Raw genomic sequence first — 13,220 nt, forward strand, 5'->3', positions numbered from 1 at the left:
CTTCTTCTGTGTTGTGTGTTCTGTCTGTGGAGGCTGTGTGCTACTGGAAACTTTCAGAGGTTAGTTAGAGTCAAATAATTAATCTACATACATAAACAAATAAGAATAGAATCTCAATGATGACTCAAATGAAATGTCGTAGAAATAATTACCACCAGAATGGGTAGGCTGCTTATTCCTGTAGGAATTAGTCATTTATTTATAATTTTGTTATGATTTATTACAGTCTATTTTTGCTATCCCAGCCTCTGCTCTTGTTTGCTTTAACTATCTGTTTCAGTTTTTTTATTTCCTGCCTGCTCCCTTTCTTGTTTGACTTCACCAACTGACTTCCTGTCTGTTGACCTCTGATGTGTCCCAATAAGCCCAGTAAAGCTCATTTGACCTTAAACACTTTGTCCCTGAGATAGCTGTTGATCACATGTTCAACCAGTACCCCAATGAGAGGCTGGTGGCCCGTTCATTCCTCACTCCCTCTTTGCAGCCAAACTTTGTTCCAAAGATAGCGAATCTGTCAGATCTGCTGTGGAAATACGTCGACCTACGAAGATTACGACATCACGTCATCGAGAACGTTTCAATTTGATCTAATGGATCAGCCATAAAAAATAGAAAAAAAACTGATATAAATCTTAAATGAAATGTTGGAACTAGCCAACACAAAATGTCAGACAGACTGTAATAAAAAGATTTTCCCAATCCTGCAGCTATTTGAGGAGAAATAAAGGGGGACAACTAACTGCTAAGGGGTTAAAGTGGCTTACTTAAAGCACTCTGTCTTTGTGTGTGTGCGTGTAACAGGAAACTGCTTACAAGTGGAAAACACTGTCACCCTAATAGTTAAATAATGGTGCAATGTAGAGTGAGCTGTTCTGCCAAGCTGTTTAGTGGCGAAGACTTTATAATCCCTTGCCAGCCCACCAGACAGTCTCATATTACCCAGCACTGAGTCTAATTTTCCTCTGACATGATGAAGAAGGACTAAATGAGAATAAATGCTAACTGGTAGTTTGACTGACGAACTGAGTTTCCATGACGCGGACCACGGAGCTCAAACTAGTACATTATATGCTTTTTAGAAATGGAAAGAGTGTGTACCAGTGTATCAGTGGCAGGGCTTTACTATTGTATAGTTGTGGAAAAGACCCCCACATGTCTGTTAGGGGATCCCCATCTCAAAAGAGAATTCAATCTTTATGTTTGTACATTCACTTTCACTTTTGCTGAAACACATTAAATATCTCTGTGTCAACTGAACGTTAAGTGTATCTGGTAGAAGACTTCTCTTTTACTTCAAATTTAAAATGTACATTTTATATAATCAGTACAATAAATGATTAAGGGTCATATGAAACATTGATTGACTTATCATCCTTTCTTTTTTTAAATCTATAAAAAATGTTTATACAACTTGCAGCTTTTGCTCAGTTTCCATCAGACAGTATTTTCAAGTAAAAGACATTTGAAACCTTTGGGTTTAGACCGGTGCATTATGTGCCGTTTACATTTTGGTTTGTGTTTGTTTGCAGAGGGTTAAATGTTGGACTTTTGTAACTGTGCCAATAGGTAAGTAAAATGATGCACAGGTTGTCCATATGGTTTTAATTCATCATCAGTGCTTTAGTAATATATCAACCATGTACACTTTAGTACTGTGTATGTATATACATACACATACCCATTTCACATCTGGAGGTATTTATCTTAACTTTACCCAGCCTCATGTGCCACCTGAGAAGGTTCAGGGTGTTTCCTGGTGGAGTTTGTCTTTTCATTAAAATGTTTGCTCAGGGGTCAACATGTTGTCTTTACAGTAAGTCTGTTTAGCAGTTCCTCCCTTTTTGGCTGTATAAAATCGAGACTGCAGCCTTTGAATCTTCCTTAGCTATTTCATCCATAAGATCTCTGGCGTGAGGAAGATGAACCTGAATCTCTTCCCTGCTGTCTTGGCCGTCCTGCTGGGCCTCTCAGCTCAAAATGACTCCCTGGTAAGACATAAGCCACAACTTATACATTTCTGTTACTTGTTTTTTTGTTTTTTAAAGAAAGTAAATAACTGTCTGCCCTAATTTGAAAGAAAAGAGTCGTGAACGCATCAAAACCAATGATCCCAACTCATTCTCACCAATTTAGATCCGGCAATTCCTATCTTAGTTGATGAATTTAAAACAGCCAAGAACTGATAACAAGCACCTCAAAAAATCTAACAAAATAAATGAGATAAAACAGCTTATTAGTAAGTAAAATAGCAAGGTTTATTGTTAAGATAAAACCATCTTTACCTTGTGCAATTACAGGAATCTTGTCAATTAATCACAATCCACACTTTGTAAGATTGGTCACAAAATTTCTGACACAGTTTTTCCATCTTTGGTCACCAACACACTAAATCTGCATTGGGTGGACATGTCTGTCAACACGCATATCTGACCCCTGGTTTGGATTGATGACTATATTTCACTATGTTTCTCACCATAGTCGTCATTAGTGCAGGACAGCTCACAAATATACAATTTTAAATTATAGTTGGGTTTTAAATGGAGTCATAAACCCGATCAACATAGATTCATATAAATAATAAAAGGAAAAAGAGGCATATTTACATAGTACACACAGAAAACGCGCAACAAAAACCATTATAACACAATATGAGGACATAATACTATACATACGTAGTTCAACAACACAACAAGACATGAACTTGTCTTTATGGAAGTATGTAGATATTTACTGTATGTTCACTTTGTGTCTCTGCAGGTGCGACTTCAGGAGGAGGGTAAACTGATTCTTCTCATCACAAGTGTTAAACACATCTTATTAAACAATGGGTAGTTTTAGTAAGGTAACTTAATCTTCTTATTTTAGGTGTGAAAACCAATCAACGTCCCCTTTTAGACATAACCTCAAGAATTCTGGAGGCCAATAAAGGTAAGTTTGATTTATTCAGTCCTCACCTGCACACATCACAGGTACATGTCTGCACCACTCAGTTTATTCTGTGTGTACCTTGTCTTGATCTCTTCTATAATCTGTCCACATAATGTTTTATTCCAGGCATCAACCATATTCTGGTGGAGGGTGACGTCGCTCTCTCAAAGAAGAGGAATGCCATGAAATGCTTGAACGGCTATTGCAAATGGAAAAAGTCCTACAACGGACTGGTTGAGGTCCCTTATACCATCAGTGACTATTTTTGTAAGAGCTCAGTGATCAGTCATGAGAATTACAATATCTTTAATAATTTCCTCACTTTTCATGAACTGTAACATTACTCATTCATAGACATGTACAAAGGGAGTAAGCGTGAGCATTTTTCCATTTACACTATCATGGTGATCTGTATCTTGTTATGGTTAGGACAATTTGTTTTGTAAGAGAAAGAAAATAAATGTTCTAAATCTATCAAGGAAGTTTGTCAGTGATAAACTGATATGAATCTTGTTTTCATTGCAGACGACAGTGAAAAGGCCTCAATTGAGAAAGCTATGGAAACTTTCCACCAGAAGACCTGTGTTCGTTTTGTTCCTTATTACGCCCAGTCAGACTACCTGAGGATCAAGAGTGAAATGGGGTGAGTGCAGAGTGGAGGTGCCCGAAAACACGCTGAGTGTAATGTTGAAGCCAGCCTGTCAGGATTCAGACCTGTCACTCCGTCTTTCACTGTACCGTAGGTGCTGGTCCAATGTTGGCAGAGATGGGGGCGAGCAGCTGGTTTCTCTGTCTGTGTACGGTTGTCTCGATCATGGGATCATTCAGCACGAGCTCCTCCACGCACTGGGCTTCCACCATGAGCACACAAGGAGCGACAGGGACCAGTATGTCAGGATCAACTGGGAAAATGTCCCATCAGGTGAGCTCTAAGCCTCTGACATTATATTTTTCATATTTAAATACTACATTTTAAAATATATGTATATATTCATGATTCATGAGAATTATTTTACTGATGTATCTTTATTCATATTATTATTTTTGTTATAACAAATATGACAGAGAAAATGTTATATGTCATGTATAATATAATGAAGATATATATTTGTGATCATGACTGGGTGAACATAGATTTCATAGATCTATTCCATATATGTATATTTTTTTATTTAATAGTACATTCATTCAACTTCCACAAAAGGGACACCAACAACTTGAACACGCCATATGACTATTCTTCTGTGATGCATTATGGAAGGTAACATCTCTTTATATCATTAATAGGACTGTATTGTTAGCAAGCTATATTTTTTAATTATTTATTTATTCTTTTTTTTATGTTGTCATTGCCCTGCAAAACACATAAATGTCCATAAATTGACTTTTATCAGGCATTTTGAGGCAGTGCAACTAAGTTAACACAACCTGTACAGCCAATATGGCTGATGTGTTAGCAAACAGTTGCCTATTTACACATTCAGCTGACATGTAGCAACCTTAATATTCATTTGGAATCAGATTTCAGGCCACCTGACCAATGTAAATTCAACATTCACCCTCCTTATAGCTCTGTTTTTGTTGTCCACCAGCTCATGGTGGATAAACGTGGCTCTTTTACTGTTAAAACGCTGAACGATTTGTCTGTCTGCTGTTTGGTGCCGGACTGGTAATCTACAGTAGCTACCAGAACTTTTTTTTTTTTGTTAACAACAGCTTCCTGCTGCTGGACATGAAGCTGAAAAAAAGTTACGTAACATTAAAGTCGGTGCGCCATAAAACAAAAACAAGCTGAAATACACTAAAATGTATCCATAGAGCTAAGGGGAAACTGCAGAGTCAGGTATTGATTAAGTAAATCCATCACTTAAATGAAAACCTTTCACCTTACACATTACACACAATCCACTGGTAACATTAAAAAACATTACTGCAGCTTTAATATATTAATCTCTGCATGGGCTTCACAGCTCTTTTTCTACTTGACATATGGCATAAGAGGCAAATTACAAAGCCAAATTAAACTGAACAAACCATAAAATATTTATATTCCCATGTGGCAATACAAAATACAAAAGACAGTTTCCATTTTTACATCATTTTATTTTATTTCTTTTTTTTTCTAGGACTGCTTTTACATCAGTGTTTGGAGAAGACACTATTACTCCCATCCCAGATTCATCTGTGCCAGTTGGACAGAGGGATGACATGTCTGATATTGATATCCTCAGGGTCAATAGGTTATACGAATGCAGTAAGTATAGAAATCATTTAAGATACAGTATAATCCTGAAATTTATTAAAATTTATTTTTAAGGCATTTCTGCTTTGTTTAATTGATGAGGAAACATCCATTAAACTAACATCAGTGGTTCTACATAAATTCTGTATTTTCAGACATTATGGTTTAAAATTATATGAGAAGGAATGAGTATTAAGATTTGAAATTTGAAAATATATGTTGATTCTTTCTCGTCATTCTTTTCAGACATTTGAAAGAAAAAGAAGAAAACTCATGAGACGGTGTACACGCTGTTATCTCAAAAACAACATGAGTGGCAATGTGTGTCATCAGATTGTTGACTCATTTCTATAAAAAATCACACCAATGAAATAAATATTGACATAAAAATCATGTGTTATTCGTCTCTTTCTTCTTTATTGTGATTAGTGTTTTTATTTTTCCTGAAATCTCATTTTCTTTAGCAAAAATTAGTTGTTTTAAACTTTATGGAAATGATATCAAGTGCAATGACTAATAATAGAAAAATAAAAATAAATGAATAAGGAAAAATATATAACATATAAAACACAACTACAAGCCCCAACCTACAAATAATCTCCACAATATGGTAACAAAAATCAACATCTGCTCTTGGTCACTTTTTCCAAGCTAATTTTTATTCGGACCACTGTTATAAACTGTCTTCTACCAGCCAAAACATCCAACCCTTTAACTGAGCTGGAAAACATTCCTTCTGAATCACCATCAAAAGCTATAGAGCTTAACCATGAAAAAGTTAAACCTTCTCCCCAAGTTTCTTGCACTTGTGACCCTTCAGCTCATGTTGGTTGTCACGAGGGTTGAAAGTCACCTGGAAGTGGCACTTGAGATGCTGTGGAGGGGGGAAAAACAATAAGTGTGACAAAGGAAGTGGGAAATCTCTGAAATAAAACTAGGACAGCCCTTGTATTATGAGACAGGAAAGAATGAATGTAACGGATGGAGCTCAGGAGATGTTGGAATATATATAGGAAACATTGCTGAGTTGGATATCAGACATACAAATGCACACAAACAAAAATAGATATACCTTTTTATTAAGACTGCAGCTGTGCAAGTCATGGTTTTCAGACTTGAGACATTTGGTTTTTCCCAGAACTGCATCAATCTTAAAGTTGATCATGTTGGTCACCTGATGATAAGGCCAGACAAGAGGACAGAGTTATTAGAAATGATCTAAATGTTATTTCACTGCGAGGGTTTATTGGATGTCGGTTCCTTTGCTTCTAAGGGATGGATCTAACCTGACTCTGAGCAGCCGTGATGGAGACCAGTTTGAATATCCGCTTGTTTTTGGAGTGCGTGTTGAACATCCTCACAGCATGTTCAGCTGCCTGCTGCACATCAGCTGCCTCTGGACTCCTGTCAGACCAGCCACCCAAGATAGGCACTTTTTCTATGAGGATATAAAACACACACATAGTCAAGGTAATTTTTACATACTGTAACTGGACGAGAGCTATTGGTGGGACAACAATAAAGTATCTGTATTCTCATTACAGACGGCTGAAGTGGCACAGCACTGAAATGCACGCATTCACTTGCATAATGTGCATCAATTAACTTGTGCAATTAAAAGCACCTCAATACTGATACATTTGCCTCCAGTTGCACAATCGTACACACACACACACACATACACACACACACACACACACACACACACACACACACACACACACACAAGCAGTCAGTGTTATGATTTAATGTGTTCTCTTTTGTGGTTTTTATGCTCCTTCATCCTGAACATTTGCTGCTTCAGTCCAGAACATCAATCCAGGACTTGGAAACTGAAAGACCACCAAACCCTGGACTCAGCCAATTTTACACTCATGCTTGTTTTACACTGCCAAACCATCTTCACCTCTCTGCCAAAACCAAGCCTCGATCATCAGGCTGAGGATATAAAACAGATTTTCTCAGGGAAATAAAAGCTAAATTTAAAGATAATAGCTGTAGCTCTTGTCACTTGGGTGGCCAAGCCACACAAACTGTTGTTTTTAGCCACAGCAATGGAGTAGCTCTAGGCTAGTCAGCTCACTTTGGTTCAGACTGAAATATCTCAATGCCAATTAGATGGATTACCATAAAACTTTACACAGATATTCATGGTCCCAGGGGGATGAAGACTGCCAACCTTGGGGAACCCCTGACTTTTCATCCAGCACCATAAGCAGGTCATAAATTTCACTTATCCAGTGAAATATCTCAATATCTACAGGATGGATTGGCAAACAATTGGGTACAAATATTCATGGTTCTCTCAGGATGAATCCTACCAACTTTTTCAATCCCCTGATTGTTCCTCTGGCGCTACCTTAAGGTTGACATTTGGTTTTGAGTTAAATTTCATATTAAACGGCTTCCAATTAAATTTGGAACACATTTGGGGTGTCGTGTAGCGTAGTGGTCTAAGTAGGCGCCCCATGTGTAGAGGCTACAGTCCTCGCTGCAGTTGACCCCGGTTCGAATCCCGCACCGGACGGCCTTTCGCTGCATGTCATTCCCCCTCTCTGCCTCCCTGTTTCCTGTCTCTCTCCACTATACTATCAAATAAAGGCATAAAAAAAAAAAATATACAAAAAAAATTTGGAACACATTTATGTTTCCTCGGGATGAATAGTTATAATTTTAGTGACTCCTTCCCTTTTTATCTAGTGACACCATCAGGTCAGAAATTTAATTCCTCACAGAATTTTTCATGACCAAATGCCTCATTAGTCTCAGTTGCATTATGTGTTTAGCGCTAATAAGCAAATGTTAGCATGTTAACAGGCTAAACTAAAATAAGTGAGCATACCTGCCTTGCCTAAGTACACTCTCACTGAGCTGCTAGCATGACTGTAGACTCTTAATCGCGTTTTTTTCTGTACGAAAACACAGAAAGGCCATCTTCCTCCCACCTGTTTACTGTCACCATTCTCATTTTGTTCTTTCTCAGTAAGATAATTGGTGTCACCATCCCATTTTGTGTTATTCAAGTTTCAACGACATCTTGTCCTGCAAATCCTGTTTGTGCCTTTATCCAACAGTCACTATGTTTTATTTCCACCCTGTCATGGTTCATGTTCAGAAGTGCAACAGGTCACAGTGGATATCAGAGGTCAGAGGGGCAAAACACTCAAGAACATCTCGACCCACCGAGAACACTTTAGTGTGGAGATGCTCTTTAAAGGTGCATTATCATGATTCAAATTTTACAGAAACAACCATGACATAATAGCTGTATGTCAAACGTGTAGCTATGTAAATGAAACGACTAACACAGTTATGAGATGAGAAATTAAACCAATCCTGTCAGTCAGTCCCCAGTGGCAGTTGCCGCAGCAATCAAGGCTGTAATGATATCATGGGCAGAGAATCCAGTCTAAAGGGGGGTTTAATCACACACAGGACCCCTCCAGCTCAGAGACAGACTTTCTGCCCTTGATGTAATTCATTGTTTAGGTCTGATGTATGCACATGTGTGGGTTTACATTCGTCCTTTCCAGGGGACAGTATCTGTATTATTTAGGAAGACATTACACTAGTTAACCTGTTAACGCTTGTAATTGTTCATTGCCTACCTCCTCAGTGCATAGAGCAACAATAAATACTCCGTCACCCAACTCACAAGATTTCCATCGCAGAGACCGCTGGTGAATTGCTGTTGCAGCTCCTGTCAGTTGAAACAGTAAACATAATTTCCACTTGATGTCGCAGTCTGCCTCTTTAGTCGCTGAACTAAATGTATTTATACTGTATGTTTTGTAAAAGCACGTATACTTTGAATCAAACCTACAATTCGCTGCTGTACTGATGGAATGTTTCATCTTACTGCACACTTACATTAAATATCAAGTACTGATCTGCACCAACCAGCATGTGTCTCTGCTCAGTATGGCCATTCACTAACAGAAGCCACTGACGTTGGACAAATATGGTGAACAGGCACTGAGAGGAATTGATGGATTTTGTTTCCTTCCCAAACACTTCCAAACCAAACTCCACTCGGCCTATGACAACTTTCTCTGACTGCTGGCTGGGCCAAACTCTCTGACTCACTGTACCCAACCAGACTTCAGTACAGATTCAGCGTCTGCAGGCTGAGTACACAAACACAAAACTTATTTTCCACTGTGTCATAGTCACACCCTGTCAGAGAGACATTCAGACATCCTCATACAATTTTTTAATTGAATCATTTTATTGTTGGACTTGACACTATTCATTTTCAAGGTATTCTGTTCATTTATGCATAATGGCCGTTGCATGTTCTTCAGTTTTACACATACTTGTTTTTCCTGTTTACATTCTCAGTGATCACTTCCTTCATCAGTCATGAGGTGTCTGCAAATTCTTTGTTATTACACATAGTTTTAGTCTCTTATTCAAATTCAGGCTTCATTCTGTTTAGTTTTTGTCTTTTATTTTATGCTTCCTCTGTAAAGTGCAACACAAACATGTTGCTAATTTGATTTAATTGTGATGCAAAATGGCATATGAAGGCAGAAAGTTGAATTGGCAGAGTTGCATATGTTTTGTCTGTCTGGCTTCTAGATTGTTAGTCACGATTCTGACACAGGTGCCTATGCTGCTGTTATGTCGGCATGCAGTAGCTGTATTGTGCTCATATCTTCTCATCTTGAAAGACCTGAGTGTGTTAGTTATTCTCTAGTGTATTGTTATATACTTCTCTCCAAATGCACCAACTGATCCTGGCACTCATTACATGGTTTATTCATAGATTAAATTTCAAATAAATCTTAGGTTGCTATTTGCAGACACCGTGCCTCCCTTGACTCGACTTAAATTAAATTCAGATTTCTTTTATCCACATCAGCCCCTGTTGACGCACTCGTGAGAATTCTGAGGACAAATCCAGGAAAAGACTATTTTAAATTATTTAGCTGAATGTTGTCCTCACAGTCATACCAGTAGAAGATAACAGAATTATGTGCAAGTAGAAAGTGTCAAATCTTCCTGTTCTCATAGCATTTTATCTTTAAGTAAGGAAACATAAGACTCAGGGATAAAAGTATGAATTGTCAGTACAGTATTATAAGTAGTTACTAGTAGTTATAAAGCTTTAAGATATCCTTTTGAGTGTTTTAGAGGATTGCACATATCATTTCTGCATTTATAGCTTTTGTCATGAGTCTGTTTCTTTTTAAAGAATTTTACCAATTTTTGAAAGTGACATCAAGCCACAAAGTCTGTCCTCCCAAAAACGTATGTCAGAAACATAGAAGTTCAGTCTATTCTTCTAATAACATTCTTTTATCTAGCTTGCCTCTCTGTAACATCACTCCCCATGTCCATGCAGTGACACATATTTCTCCTCCATATCACTACTTACTTGTTGTGATGACTTCATCCACAGGCTGATCTCCCACACACAGCTGGACAAGTGACAGACATATCAGCACTGACAACGGGAGAGACATCTTCACTTGCTGACCGCCAACTGTGCTGTGCCCTTCACAATGGAAAGACGGGTGGAGGATAAGATCTTCAGGAAGAGACGTCAGATAAACAGGGCTCTTTATTTAAGCTGAACCACTTGCCAACCGACTGGCAGAAGTGTGTGCAGGAAACAACTGACGGTGTCAAGGTCCACAGAGAGAGAGAGAGAGAGAGAGAGAGAGAGAGAGAGAGAGAGAGAGAGAGAGAGAGAGAGAGAGAGTTACTGGAAATAAGGAATCTTAAAATACATGAAAAATAACCAGAACATGCAAAAAAAAAAGAAAAAAAAGAGTCATATATAGAAAAAGCTATGAAGAAAGAAACATTATAAGTATTTACCTTCCTGATTTTGAAAAAAAAAAAAAAAGTAAGACTTTATCCGGTGGATGCTGGAGCGATAGTGAGACTGAGAGCAATAATGTGAATGAGGAAGAGATCTGAGCTTTAGGGAGGGAGGGACTGGGTGTCGGCAGTGAACAGCATTTAACCTCTGGTATGTTTAACAAGCCAGTGAAGACCACACCCACCCACTGACTGGCAATGACGCCATGTAGGGATTTAACAGCCATCAGCGGCTTTGGTGTGTGCGAGTGGCTGTGTGTATGACAGAGTGTGTGTGTGACAGAGAGAGAGAGAGAGAGAGGCTGGGTAGGTGGGAGTTTTTGCTGTGGATGGCTGCCGGGTATGTGCTATTATGTGTGTGTTGGGCTTGTGTTTCTGTGCTCTTTGTGTGTTTGCATTCATGTGTGTCATGTGGGTGTGTAAACCTGACAGCATGATTTATCTGTGTGGATGTGTGCACATACGTTTGGTTGTTGATGTTGTTTTTGGTTTGTTTTTTTACACAAGTGAACGAGGTTCTCAGTTTTGCGGCGCTCTGACTCAAACTCAGCAAGTAAAGCATCTGCTGGCAGACAGTGAGTCACGGTGCAAACTATAGCGCACAGCAGAACCACATTACACACTTGTTCTGGGAACATCAACATTATATCCAGAACAATGTGTTATCATGTGATTAAGGGTTTACAGTATCCGAATAGCAGTGAATAAATGCCCAAACGTCAGCGAGTAGTGAAATTAATCTGATGGGTTTGCTCGTGCTTTTAGCCTGCAGTTATAATGATGTGGCTGACTGACCCGGGGGGGGGTGGGTCACAACAAGCTGACACTGACACAACGCTGACATGTTACCATCAGCAGACAAGGAGCAAAATTGTCAGTCCAATATTCACTCTCCTTTTAGCTGTGTTTGGATCTGCACCAAATGCTGTGAAGAATATTTGGTATTTTAGCCGCTTCAACTTCCACATTCTTCCGTCAGCTAGTTGCCAAATTTGGCCTTTTGGTGCTGAGCCGCTATCAGAGATTTGAGATGAAAACAAATGCCTGAAGCTAAAATGCTATTAATATAACAGTCGTTTTACTCATTGTTAAAAACAAAACAAAACATAGATTCGTGGAACTTGTACACATACAGTTCTGGATGATTACACTGTATTTTTTTGTATGGGCTATTAATGAGGCTGAAAGTAATGTAACAGTCTTGTCAACCACCACTTTGGTCCAGACTGAAATATCTCAAAAACTACTGCATGGATTGACAAATATGCATGGTGCCTAGAGGATGAATGTCAATGACTTTGGAGATCCCCTGAGTTTTTTTTTCCAGCACCACCAGCAGGTTTAAATTTCCAGTCATGTGATTAATCTCTATAAATTCATAAGATTGACTGGCACAAATTTTGCATCACACATTCATGTTCTCCCGAGGATGAATCCCAGTGACATCGGTGGCGTAAACAAGCTGCACTTGTTTCCTTCTCTATTACGCTTGTTTGATGACCATTTCTCCTTATATGACAAAAATGCTGCACCACCATCATAAACACTGGCTGGAGGATGTACCAGCACACCTCAGACTCAAACAGCTAAAGCATAAAGTAAATTGTACAAATCCCCATTGAAGTGTGTGTGTGTGTGTGTGTGTGTGTGTGTGTTTTTTTCCCCTTCATTCTTTGATCTTATTTGGGATAGCTGTGGGCTCGGGTTGATGTTGATGTGGGTATGTTGGTTGATGTTTGTTTGGTGTTTTATGTTGTGAAAATGTAAAAGGAATATTTGAACATTGATGTCAGTGATCCCCTGACTTTTTCTTTAGTGCCACCAGCAGGTTAGTGCTTTAAAGTGAAATGTCTCCAAGAACTGCTGGATGGATTGCCTTGCAGTGTGGTGCAGATGTGCGTGGTTGTTGTGAGCTCTCTTGTGATCCTTTGACTTTTCATCACAGAGTTTTAGTGAAATCAGATTGAAAGGCAGAATATGGACAAGCACAGGCAGATTTCCTGTCTTGAATTTCCCTGGGGTGTTTAGTACATGCCTACATATGCAAGTATAAGGTCTACTGTATGAGAGACAGACAGAGAGAGAGAGAGAGAGAGAGAGAGACAGAGCTTTACTGTCACTACTTTCGTACAACAAAATTGTTGTGAGATCTCTTCATGTGCTGCAGCCATAAAAAACAAAAATAGATGGATAATATAGCCTACTGCTAAAATACACAATA

At 38.7% G+C, this 13,220-nt stretch overlaps 2 protein-coding genes across 2 annotated transcripts; one reads left to right on the forward strand and one right to left on the reverse strand.

Annotated features, from left to right (window-relative positions):
- The first annotated feature begins 3,442 nt into the window (after positions 1-3,442).
- LOC111655760 (high choriolytic enzyme 1-like) lies at positions 3,443-5,424 on the forward strand. The gene is made up of 5 exons (XM_023407270.2): positions 3,443-3,571; positions 3,672-3,850; positions 4,108-4,189; positions 5,055-5,209; positions 5,417-5,424. The coding sequence occupies exons 1-5, from the start codon at positions 3,486-3,488 to the stop codon at positions 5,422-5,424; spliced, it is 510 nt and encodes a 169-aa protein (XP_023263038.2). The 5' UTR covers positions 3,443-3,485.
- LOC111655759 (cystatin) lies at positions 5,011-11,147 on the reverse strand. Its single transcript, XM_023407269.2, has 5 exons — positions 10,997-11,147; positions 10,551-10,791; positions 6,457-6,608; positions 6,243-6,344; positions 5,011-6,044 (listed from the first exon to the last, which is right to left on the reverse strand). Exons 2-5 carry the CDS (start codon positions 10,636-10,638, stop codon positions 5,949-5,951), a joined length of 438 nt encoding a protein of 145 aa, XP_023263037.1. The 5' UTR covers positions 10,639-10,791; positions 10,997-11,147; the 3' UTR covers positions 5,011-5,948.
- Positions 11,148-13,220: the final 2,073 nt, after the last annotated feature.

This window comes from Seriola lalandi, unplaced genomic scaffold (assembly GCF_002814215.2).
Source record: "Seriola lalandi dorsalis isolate HSWRI2012SDOR001 ecotype SW California unplaced genomic scaffold, Sedor1 jcf7180002054332, whole genome shotgun sequence".
Classification (NCBI taxonomy): Eukaryota; Metazoa; Chordata; class Actinopteri; order Carangiformes; family Carangidae; genus Seriola; species Seriola lalandi.

Bases quoted from the DNA above. Each gene is read 5' to 3' on its own strand.
- LOC111655760 (XM_023407270.2), top strand. From the start codon at position 3,486: ATGGAAACTTTCCACCAGAAGACCTGTGTTCGTTTTGTTCCTTATTAC. The intron at 3,851-4,107 runs GTGAGCTCTAAG...TTTATTTAATAG, and splicing joins CTGGGAAAATGTCCCATCAG to TACATTCATTCAACTTCCAC. The intron at 4,190-5,054 runs GTAACATCTCTT...TTTTTTTTCTAG, and splicing joins TCTGTGATGCATTATGGAAG to GACTGCTTTTACATCAGTGT.
- LOC111655759 (XM_023407269.2), bottom strand. From the start codon at position 10,638: ATGTCTCTCCCGTTGTCAGTGCTGATATGTCTGTCACTTGTCCAGCTG. The intron at 6,345-6,456 runs GTTAGATCCATC...CCTTATCATCAG, and splicing joins TCACGGCTGCTCAGAGTCAG to GTGACCAACATGATCAACTT. The intron at 6,045-6,242 runs GTATATCTATTT...CCCCCTCCACAG, and splicing joins GCTGCAGTCTTAATAAAAAG to CATCTCAAGTGCCACTTCCA.